Source organism: Triturus cristatus, chromosome 7 (assembly GCF_964204655.1).
Source record: "Triturus cristatus chromosome 7, aTriCri1.1, whole genome shotgun sequence".
In the NCBI taxonomy this organism is placed as follows: domain Eukaryota; kingdom Metazoa; phylum Chordata; class Amphibia; order Caudata; family Salamandridae; genus Triturus; species Triturus cristatus.
In genome coordinates this window covers 1,181,384,929-1,181,403,057 of record NC_140590.1, presented here as the reverse complement: position 1 = coordinate 1,181,403,057, position 18,129 = coordinate 1,181,384,929, and the positions used below count along the sequence as shown (strand labels likewise).

General features: G+C 48.2%; 1 protein-coding gene across 1 annotated transcript in view; it reads left to right on the top strand.

Moving 5' to 3' along the window:
* LOC146811399 (dynein regulatory complex subunit 11-like) overlaps positions 1–18,129 on the top strand; it is a 293,100-nt gene that overhangs the window by 7,855 nt on the left and 267,116 nt on the right. Inside the window, exons 2-4 of the mRNA XM_085618510.1 lie at positions 1,314–1,641; positions 7,356–7,475; positions 15,836–16,027. Of these exons, the coding sequence (XP_085474636.1) occupies positions 1,314–1,641; positions 7,356–7,475; positions 15,836–16,027 (640 nt within the window). The remainder of the gene's footprint in view (positions 1–1,313; positions 1,642–7,355; positions 7,476–15,835; positions 16,028–18,129) is intronic.

The following is an 18,129-nucleotide window of genomic DNA, read 5'->3' as shown; positions in this document are numbered from 1 at the left end:
AGGTTGTTTCAACAGAAATGTGAGTGTCTTATAGTAATATTGACCTTGAATGTGCTCCGTCATATTCCATGTGAAGAGATTAAAACGTAAACCTATCTGTGATTATTCTAATATGTAAAACTCTTCTTTGGGAAGTGCTAGAAACCACCTTGTTTACAGATAATATGTTGTATAGCAGTTAGCTCACCCATGTCACACACTATGTTGTTTTGTGTGACCCTCATAGATTGTAGTGTGACTAACCGGATTCTAACTACTATTCACTACTATGACGTAGCAGCTGTCACTACACCATAAAGATGAATCCAGGCCACGCTGAGGGGCTTTCAGAGAATCTGACAATTTAGTGCAGGCTCTGCTCCAAAGGAGAGCAGAAAGCACAGCTTTGACCAGAAAGGGTCTGAAAAGCTGCAGAGGATGGTGTGTGTGTGAATTGGGAGAGGCCAGGAATTGTTATTTTCATATTTGGGTCGGGGTAGAAATTGAAGAGACGGTGGTGTGGATTGGTGACAAGACATCAGTTTTTTAAAATTGTATGTGGAGGAGGGGTTAATAAATGCAGATGGCGAGGGTGAGTCGCAGAACATTGGTTATGTTTTTTTAGTATTTTGGGAAAGTGTTGCTATGGGTGGTTTGGCAGGATACCAGGTACTTACTGCTTGTTTTAGGGTAGGCAATTGAGTCAGTGGGTGGTAGAGGTGGGTGGCAGGGCATAAAGTCTAGCATGGTGTAGGGAGCGGAGGCAGGTTAAGACATGTCTATGTCTCTCTCATGTCTCCTGTACCTCGGACTACTTATTGAAAGCAGGATAGATGGTGTGGGGCGCCACATATAACATAAAATTGTAGCTGGGTGACAGTGAAGAATGTGGATGTTTTTCACCTCAGGCAATATGTTATTGTGTCTGTTGGTTGATTGTTGAGTTATGAGTCAGAGCCATTTTAGGACGGGCCCCAGGTTATCAGAGGTCAAAGACCCCAATCACCAAGATCGTGGCCCACTAGCCCTTGTCTGCCCTGCCCCCCTTACAAATGGGTCCTGACAATCATGTTAAAACCAAGTTCATTACCAACTTTTAAATGCATACATTCATAAATCTAATTATACACTTTATGAAAGCTACCTATTCCACCTTCATGTGTTTTCAAAACTCTAAATTGGGGGGTGATACTGCACTAAACCTTTTGGTAATTTCTATACTGCATTCACTGAATATCTCCGTTTTATTACAGAGTGCTAAATAATTGATATAGGTGGCAGTCTTGTCTCTGGAGGGAGACACTGGTAACCTCTTGTTCTTTATCTTATTACAGTGTGTACAACAAGATATGGGTGGATTCGCATCAGACCCTCTCGGACCTGTTGGTGCAAGAGCTCCCCGCAAGGCCTCCGTTACCAGAAAGAGACAGGCTGGTTTTCTTTCAGATGGTGGGCACTCTCTACATACGCTACATCCAAATCCTAAAAAAGCTGGACACTGTCTATGACCAGATGGTGCATCCGCAGAAGCGGCGTGTGGTGCGTGTGGTACTGGATGCCGTGATGGGACGTATATTAGAGCTCAAGAACGAGATGGTGCAGGCAGAGTTTTCAGAGTTTCACTACATGGATGACATCTTGCAGGATCTCAAGCTCACTCCGGTATGTCTACTTTTTTACGGTATGCATTGGTTGAGGCTGGTCAATGGTATGTGATGGTAATGGGCTCATTAAATGTCAGGGTGTAGTTTCCTAACCAAAGTGGGACTCCATCTTTGTAAGTTAATGGTCACATTTGCCCCAAGAAAACAATGCTTCACATTGCGCCTCAATTGGTATTTGTTGGGGAGCTAGGTGGTGTTTACTTTGGGGCAAAAATGTGGATTTAATTGTAGAACACATGGTACTTGGAAAGGTCCAGAGCTGGCCCACCTGAGTTAGTGCACCCATTACCCTGCATGAGGTGGACACATTTTACTATTGTGTTTTAGAGGCCACTTTATGTAGTTGTTTTGGAGCCTAGCACTCCATGGCTCGTTGCATGTATACATGAGAGGAACATGGAAGGCGGTCGGCCAACTCTAATCTACACGCTGAGGAAAATCAATCAATTCATTTCTACCCATACCTGGGGCAAAGCATTGTCGATATGTTTTTGCTGAAGTTCTACAAGTATTAAAAAGTGTTCTCGGTGATGAATCTCTGTGGCAGACTAAGGCCAGTAACTATAAAAATATGTCTGTGGCATATATCGTTCGAAAGGTTTAGTTGGAAATGTATATCAAGTGAAGAGTCTCACTCCTACAACCTAGTCACTAAAAAAGTAAAAGATATGTAAACAATGGCATAAACCTTAGGTTTGTGCTCCCGCCCCCCAGAAACAGTTTGTGACGGGCCCTAAGAACGTTGTATAAATTCTTTATTTCGGCCAAAGGCCATAAAAGATTTCATTATAAAACATCATTCATAAAATAATCTAAAATGTATCCAGCCAAATGTTACATGATTTCAATAAAAGAATCGGCGATCGCAATAAAACAATTTCATTCAATAAAAACTTTAAAAAATATACAAGGAGTAGATGTCTAAGGTAAGTTCCACGATCACAAATATCTTAATCTTTAGTATATCACAGTTTTAACCCCATTCACAAATATCTTAATCTTTAGTATATCACAGTTTTAACCCCATTCACAAATATCTTAATCTTTAGTATATCACAGTTTTAACCCCATTCACAAATATCTTAATCTTTAGTATATCACAGTTTTAACCCCATTCTCTTCCTTATTAGACCCATTATAAACAAATATCTTGATAGTGCAAATATAACGTGTGATAGGGTACTTGTTGTCAGTACCCTCAGCGCCTCTTGGTGTTTTCTAAATCCCAGTGAATTACATAGTGGTTGAATCCATTTACTCCTTGCCCTATCATACGCCGGGCAGAAAACCAAAATATGTGCAATGTTTTCGATGTTATTTGTAGGCCCTAAAGTGCCTAAGAACGTCATTCGTGTTGGCCACCTCATAGATAGACAAATGCTCTTCGCTTACTGAGGAGGGAAATGAGCATCTTAAGCCTCTTTACATAATGTCCTTAACACCTGTGTTGTATTTTCAATAAACCCCTTTTAATTTTATGCCCAAAAGAGGTAAGTCCTTCCCAATGGCATAAGTGCCAAATGTAACCATTTTTATTGTTTTGAACATACAATAGTATCCGTACATATGAAGCCAAACTCTTATTTTCTTAAGTATATACTTCTTTTATGGAGCTTTTTCAGGAACTCCACAGACATTATTTATTTAATTAGCATCACCATGTTGTTTGTTTTAGAATCGAAACGCCATACATGTATATGTTAATCGCAGTACATCAATGCATCTCAGACATCGAAGTACATCTACACAACAAATACTCCATATCAATGTATAGATTGTATCAGCCACTGAAAAATTTAATATACTTATATAAACAACATTAAAAAAATACAAATAACAATTCATTAATGCCCAGGAACGAGGACTAATATCCATATCAGATAAGAAATGCTCTTACCAGATAATGTGGTCAAATAGATGACCTAAGACACTTTAAACACATTGCCATTGCAGAAAAAGATAAACATATTCTCCCCTAATAAGCCCATGTTCAGGAAAGTGCAATCCCTGTATCCCCCCAAAAAAGATACTTGCTGCCCAATTAGGGGACGAGCCATACTGCAGCATCCGATTACAAATGGTCTGATCTTTCCACATCCGGATTCTCTTTTGCAAGAACACCAGGCCCAATTTTTCCAGCCAGAAAATGCAGCTTGGCTCCTGGCTCCTCCCCTGTGGACTGGGGTAGGAGCCAGAAAATGCAGCTTGGTTCCTGGCTCCTCCCCTGTGGACTGGGGTAGGAGCCAGAAAATGCAGCTTGGTTCCTCCACTATGGACTGTGGGAGGGAAGAACACCCCTCCCTAGTAGCCTACAGTCTGCCATACACATTGACACCCTCCATGCCCCGACGGACCATTTGCTCTAAGCAGGTTGTAAATGGGACCATTAGTCCTCTAAGGGACAGATGTACGACCATTGGAAATTGCGAGTCGCAAATTGCGCCAAATTGCGAGTCGCAATTTGCGAGTCACAATTTCCAATGTACAACAGTGTCTCAGACACTGTTTGCAATTCCCAATGGGGTCACAAATTGCATGCCTCATGAATAAGAATGAGGCTGTTGCAATTTGCTACCTCATTGGGAATGGCAGGCACTCCTAGGGATGGTGGCCTGCTGGAGTCAGCAAAGCTCCATGTCTGAGACTGCTTTTAAATAAAGCAGTTTTTTTTTAATGCAGTCCGTTTTCCTCAAAGGAAAACGGGATACATTTAAGAAAAAAAAAAACTTTTCGTTTTTTAAGGGCAGGCAGTGGTCCCTGAGGCCACTGCCTGCCTTTCAAAAATGTTTGCGCATGCATTCCTAAAGGGGAAGGGGTCCCCTGGGAACCCCTTCCTGTTTGCGAGTGCTTTACCACTGGTAAACTGCAAGTGTTTTGCGACCGCAATTGCGGTTGCAAAGCATTCTTACATAGCTGTTGTGGTCGCTATTAGGAAAGGAACGCCCCTTCCTAATAGTGACTCGCTAAACACTATTTTGCAAGTCGCAAATTATTTGCGACTTGCAAAATAGGGTTAGTACATGGCCCACAGGATGTTTGTATGGGCAAACGGGTCTAAAACCCATTTGCGCATGCAAAAATCCGATGTACATCTGGCCCAAAGAATTGAGAATTCTGTGTGCAGTTTGTCCCAGAAACGCAGTGTCTGCAAGGATAATTCCCCGTTCTATGGGATTTCACTCTTGAATGCACATCACTGATCTGTTCCGGATTACCAAATAGGCCTATGGTCCCCACTCCTTTGAGGGGCCCTTCGACAATGGATCAAAATAATATTGATTCGCCCTTGAAAGAAAAGTACAATCAAGCTTTCTCAAATATTGTTTTTAAAAGATAGAATGAAAGGAATTAACTCCAAGGAATGAAAACTTTACATTAAAGATTCAGTAGATAAAATACGGTATTCATGTGATGTAGCCATTAAACCAGAGACATCAGATCCACATAGCAGTTTGTCACTTAACCAGTTAACCGCGGCGTAAAATTCGCCGCGGTGCGGGTAAATCCTTGCGCGGGCAGGGCCGCGTCGACCAACGGACATGTGCAGCACTACGGAGGTAGTGCTGGCGACGGCCGTAGGCCGACGGGCGCATCGAACGGGTTAAAAGCTCATCTTCTGGCAGCGGTCAGTATGTAAAAATGCATTGGGTATTAGGAGATAATTTGTGAGGGGTGCCCCCAAAATTTCGACCGCATAGGGGCCTCCACAGGGTTTATTCCGGCGCTGGCACTGATGGGGTGTTTCTGCACTGCACCAGTGTTTACATTTATGGAGTTTTCACCCTGCCAGTACCATGCAACTCCTTACCGAGCCCTTAGTGTTAAATTTTTAGGTCAAGGTAGACAACGCATGCGCTGTCTTCGACCTGCTGTGATCAGTCTGTGGGCTTGAAGTTTTTTTTTTTACCTCCTTTCTTGTTAATTGCAGGCCCCATTGTCATTTGGCCATTCTTGTTTTTTATTGGTTTAAGGCATGCATATGTATTGCCTCTTTTACTAATACTTCTCCCCAATAGCACCTGCCAAGTACAGTATTTTTCCTCGACGTACTGTTAAAGTATTGCATTACCAAACTTTTTCTTTTTTGTTTGGTTATTTTTAAATGCATTTGCTTTCTTTGTTTGGAGTGTGCCAGAATCCCCGCTGTGATTTTAGCCATTGTGACAACAGGCTTCCGTGATAATTTTATACCTATACTTTTACTAATAGTAAACACCATCCCTGTGTCCTCCCTCGGTGTGTGTCTGCACGGTGCGCCGCTGGGAGATACAGGCTGCACTGGGTATGCTGCCCTCGCCCAATATCCCGCATAACTGGTGCTTTTTAATGTGGTATCCAAAACTGCTGTTTTACCCTTCTGTCCTTAAAAGTCCCCCTTAACTTTTAAAAAGTTACTATAGCGCTGTATGTCTTTTCTTTCACGCTTCTGTGCCCTTTAGTGACACACAAATGCATTATGTTGCAATTAAATACATTCACTTTATTTGTTTGGAGTGACAACAGGCCACATCTACAAATTGCATAAAAAGTCACCTTGTTAATTAAAAAAACATTTTTACCAGACTTTATCAACATTAAAATATATACAAAATCACTTAACAATATTTACTGTTAGATTGTGTTTTTCAAAGGAATATACACTTCATTTTGCAGTTCTTTTTCTCAACAATTCTGCTTACTTTTACCTTTTATCAATTAATTCTATAAATGCATTACCATTTACAATGCTAATACCTCTAACTGAAACAATTGCGAGACCTATTGCATTTCTAATGCTTGTTACCATCCGTGGTGGACAATACATGTACAGTAGCACTGTTATATAGATGCAAAATGGATAGATGCAATGCTTGTTCCATGAAAATTAAATAATTTCACCTTACCAACAGCACTAAAATACTTAAGATTCTAAGGCAGCATGGGATCAAATTTTAATAATCATTCCATTAATATATCTCGTGAAGCTATGGGGACATAAACATATTCTTCCTTTGGCTCTAGGCATGCAATGGAAACTGGCAGCACAATTCAGTATTTTGACATCTTTCTGACTCGAAGACAGCCATAAGGCTCATCTGAATTGATAGCCTAGATTACCTCAAGATAGGGTTCAGCCATAACTTTTTAAAATGTGAATAACGGCAGCTAGAGCGAAAATGCAGTTCAGATTCCAACCTCAGCAGTCCAACCAGACTGGTAGTTTCCACCCTAATCAGCTGAAAGTATCTTCAGAAAAAAAAATTCTAGTATTAACGAGATGTAAGATTCGAAAAGTAGGGTGGAGAAAACTCACTGAGGTAGCCTTCCATGCCAGGCCCTGACATAAATTGAATGGAATGTAGTAGCAGGGTGCTATTCACTCGATTGTTCTATTTTTTGATTTTAATATGTTCCACATATTGTTTTTTTATCATGTTCAACTGGCCTTTAGTGATCTTCTGTGGTTGAGACCATTCAGTTTTCAGTCATGTGCTTTCAAGAATTCTACCAAAATGGTGAAACAAGGGGAGAAGAACCGCAGTATTGCTAAAAAAAATAGCGCCCCTATGCTGTACACTTCTAACTCCCAGACAAATCTAATTGGAATTAAGGGAGTTGAGTTCCATTGGCCATATAGCCATCAGAGAAATGCATTTTATTTGCGTCTAGTTGACTTTCCATGCAGTTCCTATGATAATGCTCCATTTTCTTGACTTTGTTCTTCCTTTAAAGGAAGACCTGGAGGTTCCCATCCCTAAATATTTCCTGCAGGAGCGAGCTAAGGTGTTGGAGGAGCGCAAGGAGATTCTGGCCTCTATTCTCGCCACCATGGAAATCAAGGAGCCTCCCAAGGTAAGTAGATATTGAGATTGTGGTCTGTACACTGGTACGAGGACATCGGGTGGGTGGGGGCGTGGGCATAAGAGTAGGGCAGTAATAGGCTCAGGTGGCTGAGGGGGATGGGTTGTTGTGGCAGCTGAAAGAGTGTGCAAATTAAGACTCTGGAAGTTGATAGGAGTATTGTTTTTTTTTTTTTTTTTTTTTTTTTTTTCTTTTTGAAAAAGTTTTATTAAGCAATAATTCGGTTACAAGTACGGGCCTACAACCACCCGGGCCGGCCGCTAGGTACAGAAGGAAATCTACACATATCAAAGCTACAATCAGTTCCCAGGGCACTGCCCTGCAGTGGCTCCAGATAGTTCTCGAGGAACAGGAAGCGTAAGTCCAACAATCACAAAAACAAAAAGACAAACAATACACAACATAAGGCGAGTTATGAGGGAAACCAGTGCGGGTCAGGCTCCCCCCGGGAAACTCCAGTCAGGACAATTGAGCAAACCGCTAAAGAAAGGAGTACCGGGAGGCCGGGGACGGAGGGGGGGGGGGGGGGGAGGGGGTCAAGGAAGATGAACGTCCATATGTAGTTGTTCCAAAAGGCGCCAGGAGCCATCAAGGGTCAGGGGGACATGGCGATATCAGTATCTACCAGGGGGGGCGTACAGATGCCTCCGCGATACGCGTTCCATTGCCCCCAAATTCTACCCCATGCCCCCGGCTTGCCACGGGCCACATACACAGTCTTCTCCCTAAACATACACCAGTCCATATTCTCCTTCCATACTGACACGGTGGGCGGCCGTTGAGCGCCCCAAAGTTGCGCTATGTCCCTCTTGGCAATCATGTTCCCTAGGGCCGCCCACCGAGTCTGAGCCGCGCTGTAGTCATTGGGCTCCCACACATTCAGGACACAGCGACGCACCTCCGGCAGCAGCACAACCCCGGTGACCTGTCCCATAACCGTGTGGACCCGGCGCCAGTAGTCCGCCACCTCGCGGCACTCCCAAAGGATATGAAGAAAGGTGGCGCTGAGCCCACAGCCTCGCTTACAGAGCCCGTCGCCGGAAAATCCCATCGAGACCAAGCGCGGACCCGTCACATACACCCGGTGGAGAATCTTGAGCTGTACCAACCGAAGACGAGCCGGAATGGCAACCTCCTTGGGGGACGACAGTGCAGACTGCCAATCTTCGTCGTCCAATTCCACCCCGTCCCCAGTCCACGCCTCCCGAAGGCGAACAAGAAGGTCCGCCCGGTGATTGATTAATTTTTTATAAATTAAAGAAATAGTACTATCAGGGACATGTCCATCAAGTATGCGGTCCTCGAGGGGCGATGAAACAGGGATCTTGGTCCCCTCCCCGAAGACCGAGAGCAGGGCGTGCCGAACCTGGGCGTAGCGGAAGAACTCCCTGTCGGTCAGCTCGTATTCGGCCTGGAGCACCGCGAAAGTCTTTACCGCGCCCTTGTGCCACAGGTCTCCCACTTTGCTGATACCAATCGTGTCCCACTGGTCAAACCCCTTCGTGGTCCACAAGCTTCCCAGGCGGTCGGAAGCAAACAAGGGAGTAGCACATGTTAATCGCTCACTCCAGCCCATGGCCGCAGTGGCAGCCCTCCAGGTCCGCACCGCAATCTTAGTAGGACCCGTAAGGGTCCGGCCAGCCAGGCGGGAATAAAGTGCCCTGTTGTAGTTCCCGCCGGGAAGCAGGAACTTGTCCATCTCATACGCCGGATTCAAGCCGGGCGCATACGTGGCGTGGTTAATGGCAGATAGCTGCGAGGCCCAATAGTACCTGCGAATGTCAGGAAGCGCGATGCCCCCGTCATACCAGGGGAGAGTGAGCTTGGCAAGAGCAATACGCGCCCGCCCGTCCCACACCAGTCTCCTCTGCAGGCTCTCCACCTCCCGAAAGTAGGCCACTGGGATAACATCGAAGGAGTTCTGGAGTGCATAGAGGAACCTGGGAAGGGACATCATTTTAAACAGCGCGGCCCGACCCAGCGGGGACAGGGGGAGCCTGCACCACCGGGCCGTGTCCTCCCGCAGCCGCCGAAGTGGACGCAGGAGATTCTGCTCATAGCGAGCCACCGGGTCCAGCGAAACGTATATCCCCAGGTACTTAAAGCCGCTCAGAGATATCTGAATCGGGAGCCGAGGCGGCAGGAGAGGAGGACCACCAGAGATGGGATAAACGCAGGATTTAGACCAATTGATCGTGAGACCCGAATTGTTCCCAAAGGAGGTCAGAACGTCAAAAAGGACGTTGAGTGACTGCCGCGGTGAGGTGAGATACAGGAGAATGTCGTCCGCATACAGCGAGACCCGATCTTCGAAGCCCGGGCCCCACCGGATCCCTCTAAGCGAGGGCTCCCAACGGAGCCAGGCAGCGAGTGGCTCCAGGGCGAGAGCAAAAAGCAACGGGGACAACGGGCACCCCTGCCTCGTGCCCCTGCCGAGGGCAAAGGGCCGAGAGACCCGCCCATTCACCACCACTTGAGCCATGGGTCCCGTGTAAAGGAGCCTCACCCAGCCAATAAATCCCTCTCCAAAGCCGAATTTATCCAGGACGGCCCAGAGGAAGGGCCACTCAATAGTATCAAAGGCCATCGTGGCATCCAAAGAAACCAGCACGGCCGGTTCGGAGAGGAACTCCGCCCTGGCAAGGGCACCGTGAAGACGCCGCAAGTTAAGAGCGGTGTTGCGGTGCGGGATAAAGCCGCATTGGTCCGGATGAATAAGGTCGCACACGACACTCAACAATCGAGTGGCCAGGACTTTCGCCAGGATTTTGGGCTCCGCATTGAGCAGTGAAATGGGCCGGTAAGAAGTACAGCGGTCTCGCGGCTTGCCCTCCTTGGGGATAACGACTATAGTGGCCAAGCGCTGGTCGGCCGGAAGGGAACCCGCCGCGAGAGAGTCGCGGAACATGCGGCTGAGGAAGGGCGCAAGCTTATCAGGACGCAATTTGTATAGTTCAATGGGCAGACCGTTAGGACCCATAGCCTTGCCCGAGCGAAGGGAACGGATCGCGGTCGCTATTTCATCCGACGACAAGGGAGCGTCCAGCCGCTCCCGGTCCTCAACGGACAGGCCGGGCAGAGCAATATCTCTCAGTAGGAGGCGAGAGTCCTCCTCATCCCTGTCAGTCACCGGGGAGTACACCGCCCGGAGGTGGTCAGCGAAACATTCCACAATCTCATCCGGCTCAGTCACACACACACCGTCAGCAGCACGCAACTCGGGGACCACACGATTCACTCTCTCCTTTTTGTCCAGCCACGCGATCAACTTTCCCGCCTTGTCCCCCGCGTCATACAATCGGCCCTGCTGCTCCCTATACATAGTTTTGGCCGCGTCAGTGACCATGGACCTATATTCGAACTGTTTCAGGCTAAGGGCATGTAGCCCGTCCGGAGTAACATTCGCCTCCAGGGCCGACTCCAACCCCGAGATGTCAGTCTCCAGCTTCACCACCGCCTCGCTCCTAACCTTCTTGGCCACCACTATCTGGGCGAGGGCGTGTCCGCGTATCACAGTTTTAAAGGCTTCCCAAAGGGACAACGCAGACGACACCGACCCCTCGTTTTCACTGAAGTATTGGTCCATGGCCCTAACCAGGCTGTCACGAGTCGCAGGGTCCCGCAGGTACCAAGGGTTAATAGGAGCTACCCGCCCTGCAGACCGCGACCCGGTGTCAAAGAGAAGCCACAGCGGAGAATGGTCGGAGATACCACGCGCCAAGTGTCTGACCTCTCGAATCCGACCAGTCTGCGCCGCGGGCATAAGGAAGTAGTCCAGCCTAGAGAGACTCCCATGCGCCCCCGAATGAAAGGTAAACTGACACTGGGTCGGATGCATTAGTCTCCAACTATCCACCAAGCCGAAGGTCTCCAACATCCCACCCAGCCATGACTGGGCGGCGGGGAGGGTCCTCGGTGGGTGACGATCCAGTTCACCCGAAACCACAGAGTTAAAGTCCCCGCCCATGAGCAGGAGGCCGTCCGGAAGGTCAAGCAGCATTCGACCCAAGTCAGTAAAGGTGGAGTTCTGGAGACCCGGGGGAACGTAGACTGAAACCAGGGTAAGGGGCTGCCCCTCCCACCACCCAATCAAACACACATAGCGCCCTCTGTCATCCGAGACTATCCTCGTGATCTCCACCGGAAGGGAGGTTCACAGGAGAATGCCCACCCCCCTGGAGCCCGTTGTGAAACCAGAATGAGCTACGAGGCGGTATCCCCCCCTGTTCATCGCATGGCAGACATTGCCGACCAAGTGCGTCTCCTGGAGAAACACCACATCAGGAGTCACACGACGCAAATATTGCAGTACAACACCCCGCTTAATACGATCCCCCAACCCATTGACGTTCCATGACATAAGCCTCAACCCGTCTCCCCCCATCCCCTCCAATAGATCAAGAGGCCCCCAGCCCGCAGCACGGTTCCCAAATATGGACAAAAATCAATACCTCGCCCTGTAAACAAAAAACACACAACAAAACAACCCCCCTTCCCCCCCAACCCCACCCCAAGTCCAACTCCCCCCACCCTGCACCCCTGCGGGCCAATGACCCCCCCCAACTTGCAGTGTGCCTGTCGCCCCCCTAACCCCATTCTACAAAAAGACCCCGGAGGAGGAAAGGGACCCGAACCCGCCCGCGCCCCTCACGGGTCCTGGTAAGACACAGTATGCAAAAGAAGTAAGACCCAACTGCACAGTGCAAAACCGCAAAAGCAAGGACCAAATGTCAGTCTAAGGGGACCCGTCACCTGCGGTGCCCCCAGAGGGCCCGGGCCGGCCACCCCCGTCCGGCAGCGAGTCCAGCCAGTCACTTGCGGCCACAGGAGAGTCAAAAAAGGCCGTCCGCTCTCCATGCTCCACTCGGAGTTTCGCCGGGTAGATCATCGAATACTTCAGGCCCCGCTCGCGGAGACGGCGCTTCACCCCTTGGAATCCCATCCGCTGTTTCTGGACCAGTTGCGTGAAGTCCGGATAAAAATTGATGGTCGAGTTCTCGTAGCGGACCGGGCCACGGGTCCGTGAAGCCTGCAGAATAGCGTCGCGGTCCCTGTAGTGGAACAGTTTAGCCACGATAGGCCTCGGGGGGGCCCCCGGCCGCGGCCGGCCGCCCGGAACTCGATGGGCCCGCTCCACGGCGAAGAATTTACTTAGGCCAGCCGGGGACAGCTGTTGCAGGATAAGTTCCTCGACCACGAGGTCCACCGGGCGGCCGTCTGAGGACTCCGGTACACCAATGATGCGGATGTTGTTGCGTCGGGCCCGTCCCTCGAAGTCCTCAAGCCGCCGGGCCATATGGTTGTTGACCACTCTAATGTCCCCAAGCGCGGCCCGCAGATCCGACACCTCCGCACCCAGGGTGGAGGTCCGTGTATCAAGGGCCTGGACCTTCTCGTTGGTTTTGGAGAGGTCGGCCCGAATCAGGGTGACATCGATTGCGACAGTGTCGATCTTACGGGCCAGGGCCTCATATTGCGTCGCGATGGTTTCCCTGATGCCCTCGATGGCGCCCATAATGTCCTGCAGGGAAAGTTCCGCAGAGACGGTCGTGCCTCCCCCCGCAGCATCCGGGGAGAGGCCAGTAGCGCCAGGGGGCCCCCTGCCCTGGGTGTAGCGGTCCATGTTGTTGCTCTGGACCGCTCCCCCGCGCAGAGAAGCCTTGGTCTTGCGCCCCTCCGGACCCCCTTTGCCCGCCATGCGAGCGCAGTCTCTCAATGGGACCTCCGATCAAAAGGTGTGCGGGCGCCAGCCAAAGGACCACAAACTGCCGATGTGGGGGTCGGAGGCGTCAGGCCCACCAGTAGCAGATGGAAACAAGCCTCGGGCAGAGGCCCAGGAGGCACCTCGCCACCTTGAGCACGCACGCCCGCCGATCTCCTGAAGGCCAAAATCGAAACCGAAAGCGCTGACTCGGCAACTGGCACCGCGCTGAGGCCGCTGTTGTTCAATTGCAGCCCGGCCCCACGGGTCACCTTCACCCCGGCCACCTCCGCTGGGTGGGTCCCAAAAGTTCCGACGACGACAACTCAGGATTCCCAGGTCCAATTAGAGTTTTAAAAAGAGATATATGATCAGCTGGTCTTCATCTCCCAGATTCCATAAACCAAATCAGGATAATCTCAGGATATAGTCCGAGGAGCAGAAAGGGTCCGGGGAGCCCTGTGCTCACGCGACCATCTTAGATGCGCGCTAGGCTCCTCCTCCCGATAGGAGTATTGTTGTTGTTGAAGTTCAATTTTGGAGGATGGGGTGGCTGTAATTAACTCTCTTGGTGGAACTGAGAGTTAAGTTGGTTTAGCAGAAGCATCTGGGTAGGGCAAGCTAGAGCAGCTAATCTGGGCTGCAACACCTGATAGGAAATTTTTACCGGGTCTAACTTGGATCTGGGCACCTGAAGGGGGCTGGAATTTTGAATATGATCTTGGATTAAGACTGTGAGGTAGATGCCTTTTAGGGAAACTGGAAAGGGCTGGGCAGGGGCGTAACACAAGCTCCTTGCCCTGCTTGTGCAGAGGAGCCCCAACCCTGCATGGGGGGTGCATTCAGCACAAAGCCAATGTATATTTGTGAGATATGATAATCTCAGGGGCCCCTCCTCACATTCTGCAGTGGGGGCCCATCATTTTGCGCTATACCTTTAGGCGGTGGTTAAAGCAGGTAGGTTTGTGGAGGCTCATAGAGCCAACTGATAGGGTAGAGAGCTCTTAAAGGCAGGCTCTTGTTTGCTGACATTGTGCTGTAGCAAATGACTGAGGGCAGTATTGGCTGATTGAGGGGTTGGTTCCTGGGGGAGAAGTGCATGTAAAGGAAGAGCCGCTCGTTGGGGACGGAGCTGCTGAAGGGGATTCTCCAAATATTTGTGGTGGGAGCGGCTAATGGAGCGGGGGCTTGAATTGCTAATATGATGACTGAAGAAGCTGAAGGAATTAGAAAGTAGAAGGAACGTGTGCTGCTGCTGAGAGTGCTGGGCCAATCTCAGGTGACTGTAGTGGCTCACAGGGGAAGGAGTAACTATTTGGGGCTATTGCCGTTGATGGAGGTATAAGGGACTGCTGATGTTACAGGCAGCTGAAGAATGGGATGGATACCTCAGCAGATAGTGGTGACTGAAACAGCTGAAGAGTGGCTGGAGCAGCTGATAGGTTCCTTCCGTTGAGGGAAAACTGGAGCACTTGTTGACCATAAGGGGTCATATGGAGGGCTCATGTCAGTACTATACCTTTGCCCCCTTGCAGAAGAGAGTTGAAATTGCCACCTCTGCGGAGAGGTTGGAAATCTATCACCACAAGATTGTTAACCAAACCTGCTTGGAGGTGTAGATACAGATTTGTAGAAAGGGTGCTTCCAGCAGTGTTAGCAGTGCAGGATGGTGTTGTTTCCTGTGTGCAGCAGTACGCATGGCATGCTGGTGCACTGGGTTCTAGTGCATTAGTCTAATGATGATGCCTGCTTTCCAGCACAGTGAAAGGCTGCTGGGCTCTTTTCCTCATGAGCATTGGCTACAATATTCCAGGGCCCGGGGTTCTGGGGAACACTCTTATCCCTCTGCCAATTCCCTTTTCTTCTGAAACAAACATCTGGTCCTGTGGCCTGACTGGTTAATTCTTATCCTGCACAGGTTCCAGTCTTGGGTTTGATACTGGACAAAAAAGTATAATGCTATAGTGAGATTATGGTTAAATCACATACAGGCACCCCCATACATACACATTGTATGTACACCTCATGTTTGGGAAGCTACCCCTACAATGACTGTGATCTCTTTGAAGCACTCTGGATGTCAGGCTATATCATATACCTAAATTCAGCAAATGCTTCTATACCTCTAGTTTATGGATGACATTAGTATTTCGGCACCAACACCTATAGCTATTCTCCATGAAAGCGCGTTGTATCCCTCTGCCAGTTGTCTTTGGTGCCCGGTCTTGTGCATAACTTTGATTTATGAACAGCATGCTGCTGGGTGGTCCCTTCATTTTGCTTCTTGGACTAGATTGCAAGGCTGCAAAGAAGGCTTTGTAGGGAAAGAGGTGAGTGGTGGAATGGGGAGTGGGCACAGCCGGTTGCAGAGGAAGGTCTTAGAGAGAACAAAGTCTATGGAGCCTTTAGGATATGAGTCTTCCAAAGTGTCCACCATGGCTATTAAGGTTGCTTGTACTCTAACTAACTCCATCAGTGACCCGACCATGAGGGAGCAGGGCAAGCGTTGCTTCCCTATAGCAATTTCGTGAGCCATTAAGCTCATATTTTGACATGGTAGGATCCCATTTGCTCTTAAGCTGGCAGAGCTTTGAATGTCCCATCTTGTTCTGAAATATTGTCCCTTCATGTTCCTACTCATACTTCACAGAGTATTGTGCTGCGGGAAATGCCCATGGAAGAAGCCATACGACTGATCCAGATTTCTGAACGTGCTCGGCAAGGCCGTCTTCGTGCCAATTTCATGCGTGAAATTCAACGTGAAGAAGCACGGCAGAAAAGGGCCCAAGCCTATGCATTTACAGATGCAGATATTGAAAAGGCAGGATTGCTCGTTCAAAAGGTAAGTCAGAGTTGTGGGTAGGAGAAGTGGAAATCCTGTTGCTGCCTGCTATAATTACTTGATGTAGGATTTTGCCAAAGTCTGAAGCAATTGCTTTTTTGATAGTACATACCATTTGGTGCAGGAAGGCCTCATAACCCTTCGGAAAGTACATGTGCTTTTAGGGGAGCCAGAAGTTATACCTTATCAGAAGGTAAGTGAGCTTTGTTGCAGTCAGGAATCATACTGTTCATACAGTAAAGAGAGGTTTTGGAGGAGTCAGGATTTGTGTATGTTAACAAAATAAAGGAATTTTGTTGTCAAAAGTCATACCACTCCAAAAAGTAAAAGGCTGTGGTGGAGTCAGGAGCTTTGCTGGCTTATAAGGCAGGCTGGTACACAACTTCAGAAAGTAAGATAGTATTGGTGGTTTTAGGAGTCCTGCCTGTTGAGAAGGCAAGTAAAGTTTGAAGGCATCAGGAATCACTCCCCTTTTTAGGTCTGGCGCCTAGCGTTGCAGTTCGTAGCACTGCTCGCGCAGCGTGAGACATTTTGTAGAGGGTCTGAAAACGGGTCTCGGAATTGCACACGCACGAGCGTGTGCTTTTCCTTTTGCGGCACGCTATTGGGCTTTGCGTGCGTGTTTTTTATAAAGAGAGCACGCAATAGGCCAAAGGCGGGCGCATTGCTCCGCCCACAGCCTATTGGTGTCTATTACGCGCACCGGCCGTCATGTGGTTTCAATTATCGTGCCCAGACACAAGGTGGTGCTAGTGGCACTACCGAATCATATTTACCATTTATCACCAACTACTACAGGTACAAAAACATATGTATTAATCCTTAATTTTCACTCGAATATGTTATGTTAAGTGTTTTTGTAAAGCGCTTCATTGCCCCCAAGGGCATCTTGGCGCTAGCTGATCGAAGGTGAATGGGATGAGTCAGAGAGAGTGTAACAAAAAGCTAGGCTTCGCTTTCCTGCCAAAAGGTCAGGTTGGCCTTTAATTTAAAAGCGGAGATTGTTGCAGACCTTTGAGGCTCTTAAGCACAAACCTTCTTCCTGCCCACTTGGCAAGTTTGAATCGAAGGGCTGAACCAAGTTTGGCTGATGCGGATCTAAGAGAACAAGTTGGTGAGTACCGTGAGTAGCAAGTAATGCACTTTCAGAAACTCAGGACTATTTCCACGCAGAGCTTTGCATACAATACACAAGGATTTGAATGTAATCCTCTGTCTCACCGGAAGCCGGTGAAGCTTTGAAATGAACTGGGACGCTGATTGGCGTTTGGGACTTAGTTTAGCAGTCGCGCTGTCGCATTCTGTCGTCTTTGCAATTTATTCGAGACTTGATTGCGGGCATTGAGATAAAGCCCATTACAGTAGTCAGTTTTTGATCTGACTAAGGGAGTAACCACTGTTTTGAAGAGGTGGGTAGGTACGAAAGAAAGATTTTTAAAATCATTTTCAAAGTGAAACAAGCATTTGCAATGCAATAGGTCTCGCATTATAAAAGTTTGAGCTATTGGCATTGCTAATAATAATGCAACACCAATAGCTCAAACATTCAGTAATGCGAGACCTATTGCATTGCAAATGCTTGTTACCTCAGGAGTGGGTATTGATGATTTGGGAGTCCCATCACTTTAGACAGGACTTGGGCCATATATCTGAGGTCCCCACCTTTCAGACACCTTGGCAGGCAAGCTGCAATGGATCCAAACTACTGCACAAAATTGAGAACTGAAACCAATTATTTTGAAAGTGGCACAACAGCAATTGGATCCTTACACCTCTTGACTGCAAAGTTTATTAATTATTCTGATACCATGCAGGTCCTCTGTGCCTCATTAACCCTACTAATAGTTCCCCCTTTTTAGAAAAGTGAGAACTTGGTGGGGTTCCTTTCAAAACATTGGTTCCTGAAATGTGAAATGAAGTACCAGATTCCATAAGCGAGCTGGAAAATCATATCACATTGAGGTGAACAGTCAGACCGTGTCTATTTCATGACACATTTTGCCCTGTAACCAGTCCCAGTGATTTGTAATGAAGACATCCTGTCTCAGAAGCATTGTTATCCTAAATAGTTGGGCAAAAGTCAATTTTGTGGCAGACTTGTG